Raw genomic sequence first — 25,548 nt, 5'->3', positions numbered from 1 at the left:
GATTAATCGGATAGTTCTTTCTGGGGCTGCATGGTCAAGGACGGGCTGAACAGCCTTCTTCTCAGACCAGACAAAGTAGTGTTGATGCGGCTCATTGTGACATCTGAAACTGGTGCAAATAACATGGTTTTTTTTTTAAAAAACAAATTTGCACCATGTGCTTCCAGTGTAGAATACTGCATGGAATAGCTGAGCGTTTATGGGGAAACTACACATGTATAGAGAAGCGTTGAATGATCCAGCACATCCATTTGGTCCATTGTTTCTGTGCCAGCTCTTTCAAAGAGCAGTCCCATTAGCCCCACTCCTCCACTCTTTCTCTGTGGAACTATAGCCGTTTCCTTGTCAAATAGTTCAACTATTCTTTTTGAAAGTTTCAACTGAATCTGCTGTCATCAGCTTTTCCGGCAGTGGCTTCCAAATCATCACAACTCAGAGTTTGAAAACACCACTCCTGCCAATTACCTTCAAGCTGTGTCCTCTTAACAACTCACTTCTCACCAGAAACACTTGCTCCTTATTTGTTCTGTAAAAATCCTCAAAGTAGAAAGTGATTCAAAGTTACATCTTGAGAGTGAGAAGAAATAGGGCAGGAGATAGCTCACCTCATAAATAGAAACTAGCATCAAGAGCAGGCCATTTGGCCCTTTGAGCATGCTCCACCATTCAATGTGGTCGCAGTTGATCATCCAACTCAATTCCACTTTCACTTTCTCTCCATTCACCTTGATGTCTTTAAAATCTAAAAATGTATCAATGTCTTTCTTGGATATTTTCAATCACTTCATCTCCACAGGCTTCTGTGCTAGAGATATTCACAGGTTCATCACTCCCAGGGTTAAGAAATGTTTCCTCATCTCAGTCCTAAATGATCAGCCCTGTTTCCTGAGACTGTGCCCCCAGGTTCTGGACTCCCCACCCAGGGAGAACATCCTCCCTGCATCGAGTCTGGTCACCCCGTTAGAACCTGACATGTCTCAATCAGATCCCCCTCATCCTTCAAAACTCTAGTGAATCCTGGCTCGGTCAAACCAACTTCTCCTCATGGGACAGTCCTGCCATCCCCAGTATCAGCTGAGTGACCCTCTGCTGCAGTCTCTCGATGGTGAGTCTACCCTCTCTTGGGGATGGAGACTATATCTGCACACAGTACTCCAACTGCATTCACTGCAGTAAGACATCCCCATTTCTGAACTCCAATCCTCTCACAATGACGGCCAATATACCATTTCCCTCCCTAATTGCTTGTTGCAGCTGCCTGTTTACTTTCATTGACTGGTGTACACTGACACCCAGATCCCTCTGCACATACCCAGATCCCTCTGTATCCCCATTCAAATCATACTCGACCAATTTTTCACAGCGAAGTGTATAACTTCACATTTATCCACATTGTACAGCATCTGTCACGCGTTTGCCCACTCGTTCACCTTGTCTAGCTCACCCTGAACACCCCTTACACCCTGCTTACAACTCACAATCTGACCTATTATTGAGTAATCAGCAAAATTGGAAATATTGCAGTTGGTTCCATCATCCAGGTCATTTATGTAAATGATGAATAGCTGGGGTGCAAGAACTGATCCCTGCGGGACCCCCCATTAGTCACTGCCTGCTACTTGGAAAAATACCCATTTATTCCCATCTCTCTCTCTTGTCTATCAACCAATTCTTGATCCAAGTCAATTCACTAATTGTTTGCTTTCATGTTGCCCATCAAATTCTTATGTTGGGACCATACCAAAGTCCTTCTGGAAATCCAAATACACCACATCCACTGGTTCCTCCTCACTTCTTTCACTAGTTACCTTCTCAAAAGAATCTAGTCAATGGATAAGCATAATTTGCTTTTCATAACCTATGCCTTCTTTGCTTAATCCCATTAATGGTTTCCGACCCTTCTGTTAACCTATTTGTTTATAATAGGCTCTCGCATTTATTTTCCCCAATGCTGATGCCAGGCGAACTGGTCTGTAGTTCTGTTTGTTTCTTTCCTCCTTTTTTAATTGACCCACATGATTTGAATTGTGCAAACACAATCTGGAGTTAAATTTGACATCCTCCGATGTGTAGGTACTGCCCTTAGTATCTGATGGGCCAAAGAGCCTGTCTCTGAGCTGTAGATACAACCTAATGAAAGGGAGTAGGGTTGATGAGAAAGGCTGATGTCAAGCATATACCGGAACAGAACCCTCTCTTCAGGGGCAGGAAGGGCAGAGGCAGTAATCACCAAAAGAACTGGAAATAACACCAGGAAACAAACTGTTGTGATTTGGTACATGCTGCCTGGAAATGAAGAGGAAGGAGTTTCGCAAGGAACTTTCAAAGAGAATTGAACAATTACAGTGAAGGTTTGTTATAGCACAGACGCTGGGGCCCAGAGAGTGAAACCACATTATTGTTGCACCATACAAAGAAAATAAACTCTTATTTTATTGAACGAAATGAATAATGAAATAAAGATTTACTTGTTTTTGGACCCATGAGTCCACACACGTTCAAGTGAACATGTGGTGCATTAAACCGGGTTACAACGGACCTCTACTGAAACCACAGGGTGAAAAATATGAGGCCGACTGCTGGGGAGGAATGGGATAAATTGAGCAGCTCTTGCAAAGAGCCAGCACAGGTATGACGGCCCAAATAGCCATCTCCTGTTGCAGAGCCATTCCCTGAAGCTATGATTTTAAGACAGTCTGCAGGCCATTGCCCTGCTGTACTGTGTAACATTGACATTTTTTCTGTGCCCTTGAATGAAACTCAGATTACAGGCGGGAAGTGAGGCATGATGGTAAGATCAAAAGTGACTGGTCTCTGCACTTCTCTGGAGATTCCAGGACTCAGTTTGGCTGTTGAACAAACACAATCTGGAATCACTTTCTCCAGTAAACATGCCTTCTGACTTGAAGCTGATAATTTTAAGCATTCATTACATGCAAGTGCTAATTTAATATTTTCAATCTCACTCTCAGAAAGAATGATGTTGCTGCACAAGAAAGGGCTGAAAAAGAACAAAAATAAAGGCTTTTCCTGCCTCATTCTTCAGAAGTGTGTGTGTAATATGTGTTCCAACAAACAAGGCTGGACAAGTGAGCACAATTCAAATCATGTGGGTCAATTAAACTGAATCAGCAGAGCACGGAATTCTGATACAGCAGATGTTCCTGGGAATGCTTAAATGCAAATTGTCACATGAGGATGATTAAATGATGATGTGGGTTATACTTTACTGAGATTACAGTTCAGATTGTTTACCCATTGAATGCCAAACACACATTCATCATGCACGTACAGACAAAAACACACAAGTCTCATACATATCGACTCAAAAAAATAGAGGGAACGTTCCCAATGACTGGGGAGTCCAGAACAAGGAGACGGGCAGCCCATTTAGGACTGAGATGAAGAGAAACTTCTTTCCCCAGAGAGTGGGGAGCCAGTGGAATTCTCTGTCAGAGCAAGTGATTGAGCCCATAACATTGACTGTCTTCAAGAACAAGTGAGATATAGTTCTTAGGGCTAAAGAGATCAAACGGTATCGGAAGGAAGCAGGAACAGGGGACTGAGTTGGATGATGAGCCATGGTCAGATTGAATGGCCTATTCTCGATGTCTACACCCACACGCAAAAAACACACATGATCTCTCTCTCTCTCTCTCTCTCACACACACACACACACACACACACACACACACACACACACACACACACACACACACACAGGGATGGTTCTCTCCAATGCACATATCCCATTCACACATGCACAAATGATAAGGGCTCAGTAATGGGTTCTCCTGGGGTTTACCTTTGGGAGAGATAAAGGACTGTTTAACCAGGACTGGGTCACTACACCATGCAATACACAGTCGATGCTTCTAAACTGTAAACGGTAGAACACTTAGGAACATTAATATGCAGATGGATCTGGGTGTGCAGGTCCACAGTTCCCTGAAAGTGACGACACAGGTGGCCAAAGTGATCAAGGAGGCGTATGGCGTGCTTGCCTTCATTGACCGGGGCATGGAGCATGGCAGTTGGCAAACCATGTTGCAGCGATATAAAACCCTTGTTCGGCCACGTTTGGAGAATTGTGTGCAGTTTTCAGCACCACATTACCAGAAGGACATGGAAGCTTTGGAGACAGTACAAAAAAGGATCACCAGGATGTTGCCAGGTCTCCAGGGCATTGGCTATGAGGAAAGGTTAAAAAGACTAGGATTGTTTGCACTGGAAAGATGGCGGCTGAGAGGAGACGTGATAGAGGTCTACAAAATGATGAGAGGCAAAGGTAGGGTGGTTAGTCAGAGGCTTTTTCCCAGGGTTGAAGTTTTAATTACAATGGGGCACAGGTTCAAGGTCATAGGGGGAAAGTTTAGGGGAGATGTGTGAGGGAAGTTTTTCACACAGAGAGTGGGAACAGCCTGGAATTCACTGCCAGAACAGGTTTTGGAAGTGGGCCCACTGAAGACATTACTGAGGCACCTCGATGGGTACATGAACAGGGAGGGAATAGAGGGTTACAGATTGAAAAATAGGAGGTTTGTTTTTAGATTAATTAGGGCTTGATGGTCAGCACAGGCTTGGAGGGCCAAAGGGCCTGTTCCTGTGCTGTACTTTTTCATTTGTTCATTTCATTTGTTCATTTGGAACAGCTGTGCAGTCTGATGCTGATGGCTCCTTTAATAAATACATCTTATTTCCAATGTAATGACACGGTATTTTTCTAACAAATGGCACTTACTCTGTTAAGTAGATCAATTTCTTCCTTCAGTTTCCCAATCAGGTCATCCCTGTCCTGTAGCAGTTTGATTAGCTTCTGATTCTCTTGTCGTTCCTTGGCAAAATCCTGGTGGTAACAGATATTAGTTGCATTCAGTCCAGGTTTAAAATAATTGAATTAACCATGTGTACATCAAGTTTTAAAAGATACATTCTGGAACAGCTATCCCTGAAGGTCATTTCATTTCTGTTCTTAAATGGAAGATAATGGTTGGTGGGCAGTCTTATTTGTCAAATTTAGGCAGCTCTAATCAGGGTTGTGGTGAACTGTCATGACCCTGGGCTGCTAATCCAGAGGGCCAGGCTGATGTTTTGGGCGGGTGGATCATAAAGCTGGTCTCAGTGATTGTGGCCATAAAGCCATCATTGATTGCAGTAAACACCCACCTGGTTCACAAATGTCTTTAGGGGAAGGAAACTGCCATACTTACCTGGTCTGGCCTGCATGTGACTCCAGACCCACAGCAATGTGCGTGACTCTTAACTGCCCTCTGAAAAAGCAAGTTACTCAGCACAAAGGACAATTCAAAATGGGTAACATTGAAAAGAACTACATAAAGAATTAAAATGCACTAAAATATCAGTGCTGAGGAAATGCATTGGAAAAGAGTCAGTGTATGAAGTCTAGTACATGGCCAATCAGAATATTGCATACTCCTCTCTCAGTCACTCTCACACACTGTCAGATTCACACAATCTCACTCACACCCACACAAACATTGACACAGCACACATGTATCTGCATTGTTAGGTACCTTTTCAAGTTCTTCCAATTTCTTCTCTAATGTACTGCTTAAGGTGGAACTTGAAGCGTTTCCATAGCGATTAAAGCCAGGTCTCTCCACTCGGCCAGAATACCTGCTGCTAGATGAATACGCTGTGATGTCCTCTTCAGGAGCAATCGTGGTGCTGTGTGGACACAGGTGAAGACTTTCAATCTTCAACAGGAAGTAAAAGTGCAATAGAATGAAGCATAGTAAAATGTGAGGCTGGATGAACACAGCAGGCCAAGCAGCATCTCAGGAGCACAAAAACTGACGTTTCGGGCTGAGACCCTTCATCAGACCCTCTCTGATGAAGGGTCTAGGCCTGAAACATCAGCTTTTGTGCTCCTGAGATGCTGCTGGGCCTGCTGTGTTCATCCAGCTCCACACTTTATTATCTTGGATTCTCCAGCATCTGCACTTTCTATTATCACTGATAGAATGAAGCATATTGGGTGCTGTACAATATGTTGGGTTACTGAATGACAGCAGTTTCATTGTGATGTCTTGGTGGAGCCACGCAATGCACCAAGCTATCCCCGTGAATATTTGTCGTCATTACTGTCTCATCCCTGGCCTCCTAGGACACATCCCCACCTCCATTTTCAAGTCTCATTCCAGAGTCCTGAGCACAAAATCCCAACTGCCCCCTCCAGTACTAATGAGGAAGGAATGCTGCGCTATCAGAGGTCCCATCTTTCTGAATCAGAAATTAAACAAAAGCCTTGTCTGTCCTGTTACATTCCCTGGTGCTTTGAAGAACAGGGAGAAAATTTCTGGCCAATAGTTACCCACAACTCTAAAATACTTGGCTATTCCCTCCTTGATGTTTGCGGGGAGCTTGTTACGAGCACATTGGTTGCCACATTTCAGAAGCAGCAATCATGACTGCACGGTAAAGCATTTTAGGATACAATCATGAAGTCATAGAGTAGGGCAGCATGGAAACAGGCCCTTCAGCCCAAACTGCTCCATGCTGCCCACTCAGCTAGTTCCAATTCCCTGCATTTGGTCCATATCCGTCTAAACCTTTCCCATCCATGTGCCTATCCAAATGTTTTAAAATGTTGCTATTGTACCAGCCTCGACCACTTTCTCTGGCAGCTCATTGCATACACAAACCACTCTTTGTGCAAAGTTGCTCCTCAGGCCCTCTTTAAATCTGTCTCCTCTCACCTTAAACCTATGCCCTCTAGTTTTCCATTCCCCCATCACTGGGAAAAAGATGATGTGCATTCATCCTACCTATGCCCCTCATGATTTTATACACTCAATAAAGTCATCCCTCAATCTCCAATGTTCCAAGGAATAAAGTCCTATCCTGGCCAACCTCTCCCTATAACTCAGGCCTAATAGTCCTGGCAACAGCCTTGTAAATCTTTGCAGACTCTCCTGTTTAACTATGTCTTTCCTATAACAGGGTGACCAAAACTGTACATAATGCTCTAAGTGCAGCCTTACCAAAACTTATACAAATAGAACATAGAACAGTACAGCACAGAACAGGCCCTTCAGCCTACAATGTTGTGCCGACCATTGATCCTCATGTATGCACCCTCAAATTTCTGTGACCATATGCATGACCAGCAGTCTTTTAAATGTCCCCAATGACCTTGCTTCCACAACTGCTGCTGTAACATAACATCCTAACTCCTGTACTCAATGCCTTGACTGATGATGGCCAGCATGCTAAATGCCTTCTTCACTGCCTTATCCACCCGTGATGCTGCTGTCAACAAACTATGTACTTGTACTCCAAGGTCCCTCTGTTCCACAACATTCCTCAGGAGCTCACCATTTACTGTATAAGTCCTACCTTGGTTTCACTTTCCAAAGTATAGCCCCTCACACTTGTCTATTTTGAATTGCATTTGCCAATGCTCAGCCCTCAGGATGTCTTGAGATAGTTAATGACAAAATGGCCAGCCTTTTGGTTTTGTTTAATGCTTGGGTATGGAAGCTCGTGGTCCCAAAGATACATCTGTGATACCTTCTGATAAAGATGGAATATAAGTTCCACGTGAAAATGTTAGCAATGTAGAAATAAAATGCTAGATGTGGAGGTTGTCCTGACATCTAGGACATGGTAAGGATATCAGAAGCTTATACCAGAGGAAGGAAATAAAAATAATATTCCCAAAAAGTGAAGTGCACCCCCATTTCCTGAAGAGATCAGGCTGTCGGACAGTGGGAAGGGGGTGATGGCTGACAATTGGGATCCAAAACAACTGGTTTTGGGGACTCGAAACAAGACAACACATAAATTCAGAAAGTTCTGGGGGATGGTGGGGGGGGGGGGGGGGAAGATAGTGTGTTGGAGACGAAGGAAGGAGAAGAGAGGAGTGGGGGGAGAGAGACAGAAAGAGAGAGTGTTAATGGCTCAGGTCTGTGACCTTTGATCAAAACTCTGAATACATCATAGATAAAATTTTGATGAAATCAAAGCAAGGAGGGGTTTCTCTAATGGACCATCTCTTGGGTGAGGCAGACATGGCTGTGGAAGGCTTTAATTGGCGTATTTCCAATAGTGAAGCTGTGTTTTAAAAAAAATGAAGAACTGTGGATGCTGTAAATGGAAAACAAACACAAACAGAAATTGCTGGAGAAACTCAGCAGGCCTGGCAGTACCTGAAGAGAGAGAAACAGAATTAACATTTTGAGTTCAGGGACTTGTTGCCAGAACAGTCGTGTTGGTGCGAACAGCTGAACAGAATTGAATTTGAGAAGAAATGGCCTGACTGAAGTGTTATCTGTCACAAGGGAACAAAAAGGAATGTTGCAGACAAATACATCAGATACACCTACAAGCGGAAAGAAGTTATTAAAAAAAAGCTCTAATTTCTTCCAGTTTTAGCGGTGATCAATGTGAAATATTGACTTTGTTTCTCTCTATACAGAAGCTGCCAGACCTGCAGAGTTTCATCAGCAATTTTTGTTTTTATTACAGAACCAACAGCAGTATGAAGACTGTCAAGCCAACCACAAAGGAATGCCTATTCAAGGAACACGACAATTTCACTCATGCTACTTCTCTATGGAACAGCAAAGTTACTTCAACAAGTAACATGAATCTAACTGAGTGGGAAACATCTCCACCCCCACCCCCACCCCCCCAACCTTGTCTGCAGCTCAGCTGGTAAATGTTATGCATGATTGATTCATGACTCAGGGCTTTGGAGATAAAGGAGACTGCACTCAGCTCTGCCCACTGTACATCAATAACACCAAATACAAAAAATGCAAGTCACGCCACTCAGAAAAGAGCAGTAAACACAAAGTGAGGAAGATCAAATGATTGACCTCATTTGGAATGTTGTGCGCAGTTCTGGTTGCTGCACTTTAACAAGAATATAGACACATTGAAGAGTACAGAGGAATGTAAAGGAGTCTAGGCAGACTGGTCGGAAAGGTCCTTTTTCCCTTCAAAGAGGGGTCAATAATCAAGAGCATAGATTTAAAGTAATTGATAGAAGGATTCAAGGCAGGTTGAGCAAAGAGCAGCAAGGGCCTGCAACCTGCTGTACTAAGAGTAGAAGAAACCCTCAATTCATTTCAAAACATAGCAGGAACTCACTTCCGAAGTTGTGTAATCCACAGGGCGAGACTCCCAGTGCTCCTGAGACGCTGCTGGGCCTGCTGTGTTCATCCAGCCTCACATTTTATTATCTTGGATTCTCCAGCATCTGCAGTTCCCATTATCACTGAGACTCCCAGAGCTGACTGCATTGCTTTCTCAGCCAGCACAGAATTGGAGACAGTGCTAAAAGGATTGGTCAGGATGGCAGCAATGTGGCGCAGTCACATGAAGCAGGCAAGGATGACCAGGCTGCACCTCATTACTCTGTGAGAAGGCTGACAGGTGGCTCATTAGAGGCTTCAAACTATCAGAAAAGGTTTCTCTCAGTTGTACCTGAGGAGAATGTAGGGAACAGTAGAACTGGAGGCTTTCAGGGAGGGGGGGGGGGTGTGAAGAGGTACCAAGAAACCTAAGAGGTTTTTGAAGAGGGGTGGAGAGAATTTGTAGGCTGCTCCCACAAAGAGAAGCAAAGGTGAATTTTACAGAAGCATTTCAGAAAAAGCTAGAGAAACACAAAGGAATGGAGGGTTCCGCTTGAGATAGAAGTGAAAGTTGGGGAGAAGGCTAAATGCAGCAGAAATGGCAACATGAATTAGTTGGGCCTGTCTGTGTGCTCAATATGAAATGTGAAACATTATTCCTTTGTTTTTCCTTTTCATGCAAGGGAGGACTGTAATGTTAACTTTATTTTTCTACCTTACACTCAGAACAACGGTAAAGTTCTACTTTTAACTTTGTTTCTCGATGTTGCTACTTGTATCGAAGATTTGTACTTTAGTACCTTCACACTAAGATGGTGCTGTGTGGGATAGCATTGTAAACTTTTCACTGTACTCCCTGAGTGCATATGACAATAAACCTTAAATCAAATCAATTCAAATTTAACAAACTGCAGTTCAGAAATAAAACAGAACACAAGGCAGGAATGTAACCTTGTAATGGGTCAACCGTAAAGACATGAGGGAACATCTTAGGCACATTAATTGGTGGGAAAGATGTTCTTTCCTCAACACTTTGGTGACGGTTAATTCAGCAACTTACAGAGTTGGGTACTCTGGTTAAAGTGATTGTGTTAACTTATAAACTCCACAAAAGTGGCATGCAAAGGATCTCTCGCCAACAATTTATGTCTAAGTTGTTCCCTCAAGTCCTTAGAGTTGCCCCATTAAAATGTTATACATGCCTCCTGAACATTTAAACAAAAAAACCAAAAGAACTGCAGATGTTGGAAATCAGAAACAAAAACAGAAATTGCTAGAGAAGCTCAGAAGATCTGCCTGCATCTGTGGATAGAGAAAGCAGAGTTAATTTTTTGAGTCCAATGACCCTTCTCCAGAAGTCTTCTTCAGACCTGCCAGGCCTGCTAGGTATCTCCAGCAATTTCTACTTTTACTTCCAATTTCCAGCATCCGCAGTTCATTGTTTTATAGCAATCCATAGACAGCTTTGACCAAAAACAATTCAAACAATTAATCAACAGAGTCAATGAAGGGGAAGACAGGTCAGTGCAGCATAGAGGTAAAGCTGTACTGTATTCCTATTAGATCACAACTCCAGTACCCCATCTAGAACACAGAGCAGCAGAAAAACAGGCCCTTCAGCCCACTATGTCTGAGCTGACCATGATGCCATTCCAAACTGATCCTATTTGCCTGTACATGGTCCATATCCCTCTGCTCCCTGTCTGTTCATGCGTCTGTCTGAATGCCTCTTACAATATTATCATATCAGCTCTAAAACCTCCCCTGGCAGAGCATTCTAGGCACCTACTACCATCTGAGTAAAACCTTGCCTCATCTAGTTTTGATAAAAATGGCAAAGTCACCATAGTCCTGCAAGATCAGGGCACCGTTCTCATGACAAAGAGATGAATGATGGTGATTTAACCTGAGGGTCACCATGCCAGAGGTTGAGAGGGAGAGTCGTTCATGGTAACCTCAAGACTCTTCTGACTTATTCCATCAAAACACTGCATAATTTTGACTACCTCCACAACCAAGCCCCAGTCGAAGAGTATTTATCATAAATTACAGTTATTGGCTTTGTTAATTATAGGCTGCTTGTCCTGCAAGCAGAATTCAAATGAACAGAAGAAATTTCACGCAAGACAATAAAATCGATAACTGATATTTGTCACCAGGAGTCGTCAAATGATGGGCATGTTGCTGTCGAATCCCCATCTCTCCTGTGAATGAATAAACCGTGTGTGGTCAGTGTACAATGAGCTTAAGATGATCACATGTGATTGCATCATAATCAGCCCCAAAAGGTACAAAATTAAATTCAGAGTAACAGAAATCTCTCTCAAACCAACTTTCCTGACTCTTTAGGTGAAGGTTAATGAACTAACTATTGCTTAACAGTGGGTCTTATTTGTTCTGTACCAACATTTATAAAGAATACCTTTTGTGAGACAGGAGTAATAACCGATTTATTATTTGTTGAAATTACCTATGCTCATCAAAATATTAATAATTTAAATGACTTCAAATTTTCCTTTGGGTTAATTCTATTTTTCATTCACTCATGAACTATTTCCACCCCTGCAAAAAAAGTACCTTCTGGGACGTGAAGTCAGCCCAAAGATTTTACAGCCAAAGAAATGTTGTATTGTATGTAACAAAAGACCATAAGGAATAGGAACAGCAGTAAGCCGTTCGGCCCCGAAAGGCTGCTCTGCCAGTCAATAGGATCACAGCTGATCCAACAGTCCTCACATCCTTTCCTATAATTTCCCTGTAACCCTTGGGAAATAACTGCACAGAGGCCAGTATCCTGTCGCCAAGTCACCCCTTATTTACGTCTGCACAGTACCACCGGCTACAGCCAGCCAGCTCAGAATCAGTCCTCTTTACTGAGGAGATTCTAAAACCCCTCTTTAATTTTTTTGTGCGAAAGATAAGCTGCAGAGCTGGGCTGAGTGGTGGCAAATGGAGTTTAATGCCAACAAGTGTGAGGTGATCCACTTTGGTAGGAGTAACCGGAAGGCAAAGTACAGGCTAATGGTAAGATTCTTAGCAGTGTAGATGAGCAGAGAGATCTCGGTGTCCATGTACACAGATCCTTGAAAGTTGCCACCCAGGTTGACAGGGCTGTTAAGAAGGCATACAGTGTTTTAGCTTTTATTAATAGAGGGATCGAGTTCCAGAACCAAGAGGTTATGGTGAAGCTGTACAAAACTCTGGTGCGGCCGCACTTGGAGTATTGTGTACAGTTCTGGTCACCACATTATAAGAAGGATGTGGAAGCTTTGGAAAGGGTGCAGAGGAGATTTACTAGGATGTTGCCTGGTATGGAGGGAAGGTCTTACGAGGAAAGGCTGAGGGACTGGAGGCTGTTTTCATTAGAGAGAAGAAGGTTGAGAGGTGACTTAATTGAAACATATCAAATAATCAGAGGGTTAGATAGGGTGGATAGGGAGAACCTTTTTCCTAGGATGGTGACGGCGAGCGCGAGGGGGCACAGCTTTAAATTGAGGGGTGAAAGATATAGGGCAGATGTCAGAGGTAGTTTCTTTATTCAGAGAGTAGTAAGGGAATGGAACGCTTTGCCTGCAACGGTAGGAGATTTGCCAACTTTAGTTACATTTAAGTCGTCATTGGACAAGCATATGGACGTACATGGAATAGTGTAGGTTAGATGGGCTTGAGATTGGTATGACAGGTTGGCACAACATCGAGGGCCGGAGGGCCTGTACTGTGCTGTAATATTCTATGTTCTATGTTATTCAGGCAAGTCCCGTTTTCTCCACTGCCATTGAAATGACTGTCCAGAGGCTGGGTCCTGTCGCCAAGTCACACTTTATTTACGTCTGCACAGTACCACTGGCTAGAGCCAACCAGCTCGGAATCAGTCCTCTTTACTGAGGAGATTCTAAATCCACTGTTAATTTTTGTCGATTTTTTTGCCGCTGGCTATAGCCTGCCAGTTCAGTGTCAGTTGCCTCTCCTGGATTTTTTTTTAAAACTTTCCCCTGAACTGAGATTTTTTTTCCTCTTCTTCCCCTATACTACCATCCAGCAGTCGTGCTTATCTTCCCCAGCACCCTTGTTGTGTGTGCGCAGGTGTGAGATATAGTAAAAAAAAACAGATGTGCAAATAACTTTATTAACGTACCACCACCAGGAAAGGCACCATGTGACTGAAGAACCAGTATCAAACAGAATGTCTGTAGGGACAATGCCTATGTGAGAGGAAAAGCGAGGAGGAGGGTAGGGATCAAATCAAAATAGAGTTTGTGGAAGAAACAAAGCACTCCACACCAACCCCCTAATAACATTGGTCAGCCAGGGCTTTCCTGAATGGACCAGGTTAACAATCTCATGGTCAACAAGATCCACCTGGTTCCAATCACTACAGCCTGATTCTCCAATTGATCAAGAATCTATCAGCCATAAATATGCACAAGTACTCAGGCCCCACAGGCTCTCTGTGGCAAAGGAATGGCAAAGGAATTGCAAAGACTCACAACCCTCTGAAGGAAGAAATTCCTCCCTATCGCAGCCTTAAACTAGAGCCCCTTTATTCAGAAATGGGGGAGGGGAAAGGGGTTCTGAAATAAATAGGGAGAGAGGGGGAGGCAGAGAGAAGATGGATAGAGGAGAAGATAGGTGAAGGGGAGACAGACAAGTAAGAGATTACAAGAGAGTTGCAGTGGGAGAGAGGTCCCCTTAGGTTTGTCCAGAGGGAGGAGGGGAACTTCTTCAGGGTAGGCATCCTTAGAAGAGATGCCTACCCTGAAGAAGTTACCCTCCTCCATCCAGACCTCTCCATAATCTTACTTGTCTGTCTCCTCTCCACCTATCTTCTCTATCCTTCTTCAATCTGCCTCCCCCTCTCTTCCTCTTTATTTCAGAACCCTCTCCCCCATTCCCCATTTCTGAAGAAGGGTCTAGGCCTGAAACATCAGCTTTCCTGCTCCTATGATGCTGCTTGGCCTACTGTGTTCATCCAGCTCTACACCTTGTTATCTGGGATTCTGTAGTAGCTGCAGTTCCTACTATCTCTCCCCTTTCTTCATGCAGCTATCTTGTGCAAAGTAAACTCCCACAAACAGCAATCTGATAGTGCCTACATAACCCACAAACATGCTGGAGAAATTCAAAAGTCATTGGGCTCAAAACACGAACTCTGTTCCTCTCTCTCCACATCAGAGCTGCTGAGTATTCCCAGCATTTTCTTTTTATTTTGAAGTTCCGGAATCTGCAGTACGTTGCTTGAGCTTAGATAGTCTATTTCTGACGATGTTTGTTGGGGGATGAGCATTGGGCAGAATTTCTGTTATTCCTCTAAACAGTATCATGGGATTTTTAACGTGTACCTGTTCTTTCAAACATAGGAACAGGAATAGGCCGTTCAGCCCCTCAAGCCTGTTCCATCCTTTGATGACATCATGGCTGATCTGTGACCTGACTCTGTTTATCTGTCATATCCCTTTATACATTTTCTGAACAAAACTCTTTCTCTCTCAGATTTAAAATTAACATAACTGATCTGGCAATGATGGTTTGGCTGACAGTGCAGCACTTGCTCAGGACTGGGAGTGGGAATATCCGTTTGAATAACATACTCAAGTCTTTGAAAGGGGCTTGAATTCAAAACTTCCTGAATCAGGAGTGAGAATGTGCTGCCCACAGAACTAAATGGTGCGAAACAAAACTCCATAACGGTACACTAGCCAGAGATTAGAGTCAGAGAGGTCTACAGCACAGAGAAGGCCTTTCAGCTCATTGCATCTGTGTCGGTCAAAACAACCACCTCACTATACTAATCCCATTTCCATGCACTCGGCACGTAGCAAGTGCACATCCAAATCCTTGTAGAGTCACAGAGAAGAAAACAGACCATTTAGCCCAACTTGTCCATACTAACAAGATATCCTAAATTAATCTACTCCCAATTGCCAGCATTTGGCCCATATCCCTCTAAACCCTTCCTATTCATGTACCCATCCAGATGCCTTTTAAATGTTGTAATTGTACCAGCCTCCACCACTTCCTCCGGCAGCTCATTCCATACACACACCACCCTCTGTGTGAAAATGTTGCCCCTTGAAGTCCCTTTTAAATCTTTCCCCTTTCACCTTAAACCATTTCCTTCTAGTTCTGGACTCTGCTACCCTGGGGAAAAGACTTTGGATATTCACCCTATCCATGCCCTCATAATTTTATGGACTTCTGTAAGGTCACCCCTCAGCCTCCGAATCTTCAGGGAAAATAGCCCCAGCCTATTCAGCCTCTCCCTATAGCTCAAACCCTCCAACCCTGGCAACATCCTTGTAGATGGCAAGAATTGCAAATGCTGGAGCGTGAGATAACACTCTGTGGAGGTGAAGGAACGCAGCAGGCCAGGCAGTATCAGAGGAGCAAGAAAGTTGATGTTTCAGGTTGGGACCTTTCTTCAGAAAATCTTCTGAAGAAATTTTCTGAAGAAGATTCCTGACCCGAAACGTCAACTCACCTGCTCCTCTGATGCTGCTTGGCCTGCTGTGTTCCTCCAAATCCACACAAAGATATCTCAACATCTTTGTACATCATTTCTGAACCTAGCAAGTTTTGAGAAGATTTGTAGCTCAGGTTGAGGTTCTCGATGTGAGTTTGCTCACTGAGCTGGGAGATTCATTTTCAGATGTTTTGTCGCCATTCTAGGTAACATCATCAGTGAGCCTCCGGTGAAGCGCTGGTGTTATGTCCCGCTTTCTATTTATCTGTTTAGGTTTCCTTGGGTTGGTGATGTCATTTCCTGCGTTGTTGGTGTCATTTCCTGTGTTGGTGATGTCATTTCCTGTTCTTTTTCTCAGTGGATGGTAGATGGGCTCCAAATCAATGTGTTTGTTGATGGCATTCCGGTTGGAATGCCATGCTTCTAGGAATTCTCGTGCATGTCTCTGTTTGGCTTGTCCTAGGATGGAAGTGTTGTCCCAATCAAAGTGGTGTCCTTCCTTATCTGTCTGTAAGGATACGAGTGATAGTGGGTCATGTCGTTTTGTGGCTAGTTGATGTTCATGTATCCTGGTGGCTAGCTTTCTGCCAGTTTGTCCAATGTAGTGTTTGTCACAGTTCTTGCAAGGTATTTTGTAGATGACGTTGGTTTTGCTTGTTGTCTGTATCGGGTCTTTTAAGTTCATTAGCTGCTGTTTTAGTGTGTTGGTGGGTTTGTGGGCTACCCTGATGCCAAGGGGTCTGAGTAGTCTGGCAGTCATTTTGGAAATGTCTTTGAAGTAGGGGAGAGTGGTTATGGTTTCTGGGCACGGTTTATCTGTTTGTTTGGGCTTGTTGCTGAGAAATCGTCGGACTGTGTTCATAGGGTACCCGTTCTTTTTGGATACGCTGTGTAGGTGATTTTCCTCTGCTCTGTGTAGTTCCTTTGTGCTGCAGTGTGTGGTGGCTCGTTGGAATAATGTTCTAATGCAGCTTCGTTAGTGGGTGTTGGGATGGTTGCTCCTGTAGTTCAGTATTTGGTCCGTATGTGTTGTTTTCCTGTAGACGCTGGTTTGAAGTTCCCCATTGGCTGTTCGCTCTCCTGTGACATCTAGGAATGGCAGTTTGTTGCTGTTTTCCTCCTCTTTTGTGAATGTTATGCCAGTAAAGGGTATTATTGATGGTCTTGAAGGTTTCCTCTCATTTGTTTTGTTTAGTGATGACAAAGGTGTCATCCACGTAGCGGACCTAAAGTTTGGGTTAGTTGATTGGCAGAGCTGTTTGTTCGAGTCTCTGCATTACTGCCTCTGCTAAGAACCCTGATATTGGAGATCCCATGGGTGTTCGGTTGGTTTGTCTGTAGGTTTTGTTATTGAAAGTGAAGTGGGTGATGAGGCATACGTCCACTAGCTTGATGATGTTGTCCTTGCTGATGAGGTTGGTGGGGTCTGGTGTATGTGTCTTCGGTTCTTCTAATAGTGTAGTCAGTGTTTCTTTGGCCAGGTTGATGTTGGTGGATGTGAACAGGGCTGTTACGTCAAAGGAGACCATTATTTCATCCTCTTCTATCTTGGTGTCTTTGATGGTGCTCAGGAATTCTTGGGTGGAGTGAATGGAGTGGCGTGAGTCTGAACCTTTCAAGTTTCATAGCATGTTTCCTATAGTAGGTAGACCAGAACTGAAGGCAGTATTCCAAAAGTGTTTTGAGGGTTTCTGCCTCTCCCCTCACACAGGCATTGAGTTCTAGATTCCCATTACGCTCTGGGTCAAAAAGGTTTTCCTCACATCCCCTCTAAACCTCTGTCTCTTACTGTACCTGGTCTCCATTCCCTCCATCAAGGGAAAAAGTCTCTTCCTGTCTACCCTGCTTATGCACCCATCATTTTATCCAGCTCAATCCTGTCCCCTCTCAACCTCCTCGGCTCCAAGGAAAACAACTCTAGTCTGTCTAATCTCTCTTCATTAACATAGGATCTTCATGATCTCTATGAATCAACAACTTACTGGAAATATGGAGATCAACAAGCGTTTTATATATATATATACACACACGTCAAGTATTATATACAACACAGTGCAAGGGGCTGGTCTGTTTCTTACTATATTTACAGCTAGTTCTATCACACTCGATCACTTAGGGCTCATTGTGTAGACTGTGCAGGAAGCTGGATTTGCCAGCCCCAGTCAGTGACCAGTTCGCCTCTGGTGCTGAAATACAATCCAAACAGCTCCTGCCAAGTCTCTGTCCACACTGCCAGCCTGAAGCAAGTTCAACACAATGCTGCAGCTAGCAAGCTGCCAAAACCAGCAGGACAGCCTCACTAAGGAGGGGGAGCAATGAAACAATAGGAAGCGTCACAGTTGAGGTCAGATCTGATCTTGGATCCACTCAGTCATGCACTGATGGTCCAGGATATTAATATGTGGGGAAAACAAAATTTGTACAAAACTGGAACTTAACGAAATGTTTTGTTTACCTTTTCCATCGGCTTGTAGTTCTTGGTGTTTCCTAAAATAAAACAAAAATATTTTTTACTCAATGGTATTTCAGATTTATTTCAAGCACATACTAAATGCGGGTGTTCAGCAGTTTTAAGGCAGAGAGGAGGTGGTCAGGATGTTATCAGTGGTTTCAGACAGGTTGGCCACCAGCAGCAATGTGCTAACCACTGATACCTTTATCTTTGCAGGACACAACATATTAACAAAATTAAAAAGGAGAAAAATTGAACAAAGTGTGATGTAAAACCATCAGCACTTTGCTTTGGAATAAGCAGTGTGTATATCAGTCATGATTGAATGGCAGAGCAGACTCGATGGGCCAAATGGCCTTATTCTGCTCCTATACATTATGGTCTTATTGTGTTTATGTCGCATCCAGTCACATCACCCAGAAACATTGTAAGCTGTTTCAAAAGCAATTTGTCTTAATATTCCTAAGCACTCAAGTCTCCATCAAAATGCCACACAAGAGGGTATTATTGAAGGAGACATTCTTGGTCACAGACGGAGATTTTAAGGGGTGTCTGAAAAGGAGAAGGTAATGATACAGAGATGGATAAAATCAGGGAAGGAGACCTGGAGCTCAGGGCCAGGCAGCTGTTGGGGCAGTAACTAATGGTGCAGCAAACGAAATCAGAAAGCCACAAGAGGCCAGAATTGGAGGAGGACAGAGATCTCAGAAAGTTATGGGGCTGGAGGAGATTGCAGGGAAATGAGACCATGAATGGATCTGATTGGAGCTTGTGTGGAAAGGAATGTCGGTCAGGACACCAAAAGTCTTGACAGATCATCTCGCTGTGAAGTCAATTGTGCAACTATTTATTTTCAATTTTTTCTTTAAAACAGTCATACACCACATTCTGCTGGTCCACATGTTTCTTGTTAAGTAGTTAATTCTACTCAACATTAACTAAGGCCACTGGAGGTATTTGAAATGTTTTTAATACCAGATTGGAATGAAAACACAAGACATTCAGTCCCTCTAACCTGTTCCACTGTCCAATTGTATTGCAGCTGACCTGCAGCTTAAACTCCATCAAGTGCTTTGCTTCCTTTAGTGCATTACCTGATAAAAGTCTAGCAGTCTCAGTGCTGGCTTTAGTTCACATCTCAATCTCCACAACCATGTCTTGTATTGATGATGTTAAAACAGAGACCATACTTCAAGAATTTCACTGACCACAGAAACACCAAGTTATCCAGTGGTCACAAATGATACCATATAAATGAAAATCTTCTTATTTCTCTTTTTTTCCCCACATGAAACTTGACTCAAACACAAACCTCCTCGTCACTCGAAATGAGTAACAGATTTTCAACAACCCCCTCCTTAATAACATTGTGGGTTAACCTATAACATACAGACTGCAGCGGTTCTAGGAGGCAGCTCCCTACCACCTTCTCAAGGCTAACTAGGGATGGACAATGAATGCTGGGCCAGCCAGAGATGCCCACATCCCACAGTGAATGAAAAGAAAACAAATCCATTCAGATGTATTGCTCCTGCACCCCTGTGCAAATATTAAATAAAATATAGAATGTACAGCACAAAATAGGCCATTCAGCCCCACTAACCCATGCCTTCTTCTTTGTCTGTCTAACTTAATCACTATAACCCAAGATCTACTTATATTTCTTTAAATCTGTTGTGCATCTTCTCACAAGAAATACCATTGTAAAGGGGAAAATTTTATCAATGCATGAGAGGAGGTTTTTGCGAGGAGAGTTTTTGCAGATCTCGATAGTAGATGTATTGCCATGGAGAATACATCAGGTAGATGATGACTGGCGATTAACTGCTGTTTTGTTTAATTTTAAACCAGGTAGGATGACTCTGATTAGTCAAGACATTAACCCAAAGTATCAACTAAAGGAGGATTGTTTCCCATTTTATTAACTTGAATCTCTCCAAGCCCACACACACTATTCCAATTTGTAACAACATCACTGTTCCTGGTTCAAAGTCCTCAAACTCCCGCATCACAGCACGGAGATTGCACCTACACTAAATGGATAGCAGCAGTTCTGGAAGGCAGCTCACCACTGAATCCTCAAGGGCACCTGGAGTGGAAGAGTTAATGCTAGACCAGTCACTGAAGCCCACAACCCCTGAATGCATTTTAAGAAACGTTGCACTGTACAAACATGTTCTGAACAAACTGCTTTGTATTAAAACATGTAGCTTCCAGGGTGTGCTACTGTAAACTCAACTGACAACCTCAAATTGGTTATAATTATTTGCACACGTGGGACTGTTTAGCAATTCTTGTCCAATTGCAGAATCTCTTCTTAAGTTGGACACTGAGTTGTCACTTTAGCAAGTGTTTGGGAATGGTCCTGACTGTGCCTATTCTGACAGCCAAAGGAACACACTGTTTGATAACCACCCACATCAATCTGTACAGTCTACACACCTGGCATCACACAGACACTGAAATTCACATACACTAATTAAGGTGTGACAGGCAGAACATCATTTTGTCTTTACAACTGGATCCTGTTAGTAGAAAATATCACTAGGCTTTTATAAATTCATTCACGGAATGAGGGCATCGCAGGCTAGGCAGCATTTACTGCCCCATCCCTAATTGCCCAGAGGGCCATTAAGAGTCAATCATATTGCTGTGGGTCTGGAGTCAAATATAGGCCTGACCAGGTAAGGATGGCAGCTTCCTTCCCTAAAGGACATTAGTGAAACAGATGGGTTTTTCCAACAGTCAATAATGGGTTCATGGTCATCATTAGAGTCATAACTCCAGATACTTATTGAACTCAAATTCCATCATCTGCCATGGCAGGATTTAAACCCAGATCCCCGAAAACATTACCTGGGTCCCTCGATTAACCACTATGGACACAATGACCACTAGGCCATCACCTCCCTCAGGAGGATGCTGAGCTTTTCCAGCAACTTCTATTTTTGTCATTGACAATGGCTTCATAGTCAACATTAAAACCTTAATTGCACATTTTTTTTAAAAATTGAATTCAAATTCCACCACCTGCCATGGCAGGATTCGAACCTGGGTGCCTAGAGCATTACCTGGGTCCATGGACTGATTGTCCTGCCATAATACCTGCAGGCCATCTCCTCCCCAAAGTGTTACTGCACTGAAATCTCATGAAACAGCTTGCTTCACTTGTTGCCCAGATTTTTTTTAGATATTTTAACTGAGGCAGACTGGGCAGGTTTCAGAATCAAAGCTGGCATTCATGAGTTCGCATGATGTTCAGCAAAAACTGTGATTAAAGCAGCCTTTATGCTGGGACATGGCTTTGATGCATTTGATTTCAGCAGTAGCATGTTACAGTGAACTAATGGTTTGGGGCCTATTTACAAGGTTGCAAATATGTTAATATGGGGCCTTGTGGGCTGACAGGAAAAATACATACACACACATTGTGTCTGTTTCAACTCAACAGGGCAGGTGGCTGCCATTTCCTGCTTCATTTCTCATGGACGGGTTTTGATCAAAGTCAAACCTGCCTACTTTAAAATGTGAACAGTTAACAGTTAGCGGTTAACTGTCAGTCATCATTTAACTTGCGTATTCTCCGTGGCGGCACCTCTAGCACAGTCTGTAATTTTAAAATTTGTTCAGCGGAAGTGGGCTTTGCTGTTTGCATCCATTGCCATCCCTTGTTGCTCCTTGAGAAGGTGATGGTGACTTGCCTTCTTGAAGCCCTGCAGTCCATGTGCTGTGGGTTGACCCACAATGCCCTTAGGGAGAGAATTCCAGGATTTTGACCCAATGACACTGAAGGATCAGTGAGATATTTCTAAGTCAGGATGGTGACTGGCTTGGAGGGGAATTTGCAGGGGCTGGTGTTCCCATGTATTTGTTGCTCTTGTCCTTCTAGATGGAAGTCAACAAACCAATCAGCACCAAGCAAGAAGAACACACTGCCCAAGGTATAACATGTTGTTTCCCCTTTAGTTTGGCATTTTTGTGATTTTTCCTGATATTTCAACAATATGTATGTTTTCTCAGCAATACTCCAGCTCTGTATGACTGAGCAACCATTCATAAATGCAGAAGAATGGATTATGGGCAAACCTGATTATTTCTAATTCTAATTCTTTGCAATAAAACTTCAAAAACTTGCGCCATGGTGGAAAATGGTTTATTAAGGGTATAATCAGGTTTTAATTCAATCAGAAATTCCCGAACGGAAGTGACTGTGAATTCAGATGGCCATAGCTCAATGGCCAACTCTCATTATAAGATCATTTGTTAAATCCCACAAAAGACCATACAGTCTACTTCAGTGCATTTTTACACTCCACATCCAAGCGAGAATGCACATAACCTGAAAGGAACTACTGTCACAGCTGACACAGAGTACAACAGTTGACACTCCCTACAGAAATGAGAGACAACCTTAGCTAAAATGCACAAAAGATGAGAGTCCTTGTTCAGAAAGATGCTGGGGAGCTCCTTCCCCCAGGATCAGGAATCAAGTACACAGTGTCCTGGTTTCAGTATAAGGACTGCATGCTCACAACTGATATTAGGAGAAATTTCGTTCCTCAGCACATTGTAAATCTTCTCTGCCTACTCCAGAGAGCTGTAGGCGTTCATTCATTCAGTGCATTCCACACTCCAATGAAATGCAGATTAGGTGCATTGCCCAAGCTAAATTGTCCCCTATTTTCCCAAGGGTGGGGGGGGGGGGCTTGTTTAGGTGGTTAAAGCAGGGTTAGGAAGGTAGAGTGGAGGTCTGAGTGGGGTGCTCTTTTGGAGGGTCGGTGCAGGCTTGATGGGCCGAATGGCCATCTTCTGCACCATCGGGATTCTATGATGATGACAGTGATTCAAGACGAAGGTCAATTTTGGAATATTAAGAGATATGGAGATGGCACAGGTTGGTGCAGGTTAACAGTGACCATGATCTTACTAACATTGAAACTTAGAAAACAGGAGGAGTAGGCCATTCGGACCTTTGCGCCTTCTCTGTCATTCAATATGATCATGGCTAATCACCCAACTCAGCCCCATGTTCCTGGTTTCTCCCCCATAACCTTTGAGCCCTTTAGCCCATATTGTTACATACAACTCCTTCTTGAAATCAGCCAATGTTTTGGCCTCAATCACTTTCTGTGACAGAGAATTCCACTTCCCACTCTCTGGGTGAAGACATTTCTCCTCAGCTCAGTCCTCAAGGGCTAACCTCATATCCTTAGACTGTGACCCCCTAGTTCTGGATTCCCCAGTCACCAGGAACATCCTTCCTGTGTTTATGCTGTCTAGTCCTGTTGGAATTTTACAGGTTTTTACAAGATTCTCCCTTAATCTTCTAAATTCCAAAGTCAGAAGTCACACGACACTAGGTAATAGTCCAACTGGCTTATTTGAAATCACAAGCTTTCAGAGCGTAGCCCCTTCACCAGGTGAAGTCCAAACTCCAGTGAACATAAACCTAGCTGATCCAGTCTCTCCTCCTACGTCAGTCCAGTCAATCCAGGAATCAGCCTAGTAAATCTCAGTTATAATCCCTCCTTTCCCCGAACATTCATCCTCAGGTTAGGAGAACAAAACTGCACAATACTCCAAGTGTAGTCTAACCAAGGCCCTATATAATTGCACTAAGACATCCTTGCTTCTGCACCCAAATCCTCTCACTATGAAGGGCAACACACCATTTACCTTTGTCACCACCTGCTGTACCTGCATGCTTACTTCCAGCGATTGGGGTATAATGATACCCAGGTCTCATTGCACCTCCACATTTTCCAACCGATCACCATTCAGATGATATTCCACTCTCCTGTTATTGCTCCCAAAGTGGATAACCTCACATTTACCCACAGTATCCTGCATCTACTAGGCTTTTGCCCACTCATTCAACTTGAACAAAATCACATTGAAGCATCTCTGCATCCTCCTCACAGTTCAACTTTCTACCCAGTTTAACTTTCTACCCTGTTTTCTCTCATCTGCAAACTTGGAGATATTGCATTTAGTTCCTTCATGTAAATCATTAACATGACCATGAGACCATAAGATATAGGAGCAGATTTAGGCCATTCAGCCCATTCTGTGTGCTCCACCATTTAAATCATGACTGATATGTTTCTCAAACCCGTTCTCCTGGCTTCCCCCATGAACTTTGGCCCCGTTACTAATCAAGAACTTATCTCTATCTCGAAGGCACTCAATAGCTTGGCCCCCACAGCCCTCTGCAGCCATGAGTTCCACAGAGTCAGCAGATTCTGGCTGAAGAAATCCCTCCTCATCTCAGTTACACCCTGGAATATTCCAATGGATTTGTCAAGCATGATTTTCACTTTATAAATCCACGCTGACTCTGTTAAATCCTGTCACAGTTTACCAAGTACTCTTTTTAAAGCCTTTCCATTGGACTCGAGCATTTTCCCCATAACCAACATCATACACACTGCTCCATAATTCCAAAAGAACTGTGGATGCTGTAATTCAGAAAGAGAAACAGAAACTGCTGGAAAAGATCAGCAGACCTGGCGGCACCCCAGAAGAGAAATCAGAGTTAACGTTTCTGGTTCAGTGACCCTTCCTCACAACTGACCCTAACCCTAACCAAACTCTACAGCAGTCCTGTGGAAAGCTCACTGGATGGGAAATACTAACTCTGATTTCTCTTCTCAGGTGCTGCCAGGCCTGCTGAGCTTTTCCAGCAGTTTTTGTTTTTGTTTCTGGTCTACAACTCTTGTTTTCTCTCTACCTCCTTTTTTTGATAAAATGGAGGGGTTATATTAGCTACCCGCTAATCAGTAGGAACTGTTCCAGAGTCTAAAGAATCTTGGAAGATGACCAACCACTGATGCATCCACTATTTCTTAAGTAGTCTGGGATGTAGACTCAGGTCCTGAGCATTTATCCCAGATATAAATGCCAGAGTATGGATGAGCTGAATAGCCTATTCTAGGTAGCTTCATTTGTTCTCGTATTGAAGAGGTGGAGAAAGCTGGATGTTCGTCCCTACAGTCAGGTAAATTACTCAGATTATCTTCTGAAATCTCAAGCCATTTTAAGACTGCAAAACAGAAGACCCCATTTTCTGCCTCCCCTCTGATAGCTTGTTTTTCCATGTGGAGAATCTCCACGCCTGGGATTCCTGTTTAATTGCATGTGGAATTTAATGGTTTCCCATTATCACATGCATTTTATAACCCATCAACATCTAATGATTTCAAAATCAGTTTCCTGCTATTTGAGCTCCGGTATATTCCCATCGCTGTAAGATGCTGAAAATTGGCAACACACATTTGTTCATAAAACAAACTAATGCATTTTACAGGGGGATCAAATCAAAAACGACAGTAGGCTGCACAGGGAGCTATTAGGACAGATAAACCAACGTAGAGGTCAAAAACATGGGTTTTAACTTTGTCAACAAAATTGTGGGTGGTCAGAAAAGTCTAGGAAAAATTTTGAAAATTTTCAGCATAGACAGCTAAAGGCACAGAACAGGATCTGTAATGCTCAATACCTCATAGAAACCTGTAAAATGCTAAAAGGACTAGACA

The 25,548-nt window shown here is 43.2% G+C and overlaps 1 protein-coding gene across 2 annotated transcripts in view; it reads right to left on the bottom strand.

Moving 5' to 3' along the window:
• pawr (PRKC, apoptosis, WT1, regulator) overlaps positions 1–25,548 on the bottom strand; it is a 140,342-nt gene that overhangs the window by 4,513 nt on the left and 110,281 nt on the right. For both annotated transcript variants that reach the window (XM_059652597.1, XM_059652598.1), the window contains exons 4-6: positions 18,017–18,048; positions 5,535–5,688; positions 4,742–4,846 (exon numbers count right to left, since the gene is read on the bottom strand). In XM_059652597.1, the coding sequence (XP_059508580.1) occupies positions 4,742–4,846; positions 5,535–5,688; positions 18,017–18,048 (291 nt within the window). The remainder of the gene's footprint in view (positions 1–4,741; positions 4,847–5,534; positions 5,689–18,016; positions 18,049–25,548) is intronic.

Source organism: Stegostoma tigrinum, chromosome 18, assembly GCF_030684315.1.
Source record: "Stegostoma tigrinum isolate sSteTig4 chromosome 18, sSteTig4.hap1, whole genome shotgun sequence".
In the NCBI taxonomy this organism is placed as follows: domain Eukaryota; kingdom Metazoa; phylum Chordata; class Chondrichthyes; order Orectolobiformes; family Stegostomatidae; genus Stegostoma; species Stegostoma tigrinum.
The sequence above is the reverse complement of the archived record's forward strand: the minus strand, read 5'-3'. Positions and strand labels throughout refer to the sequence as shown.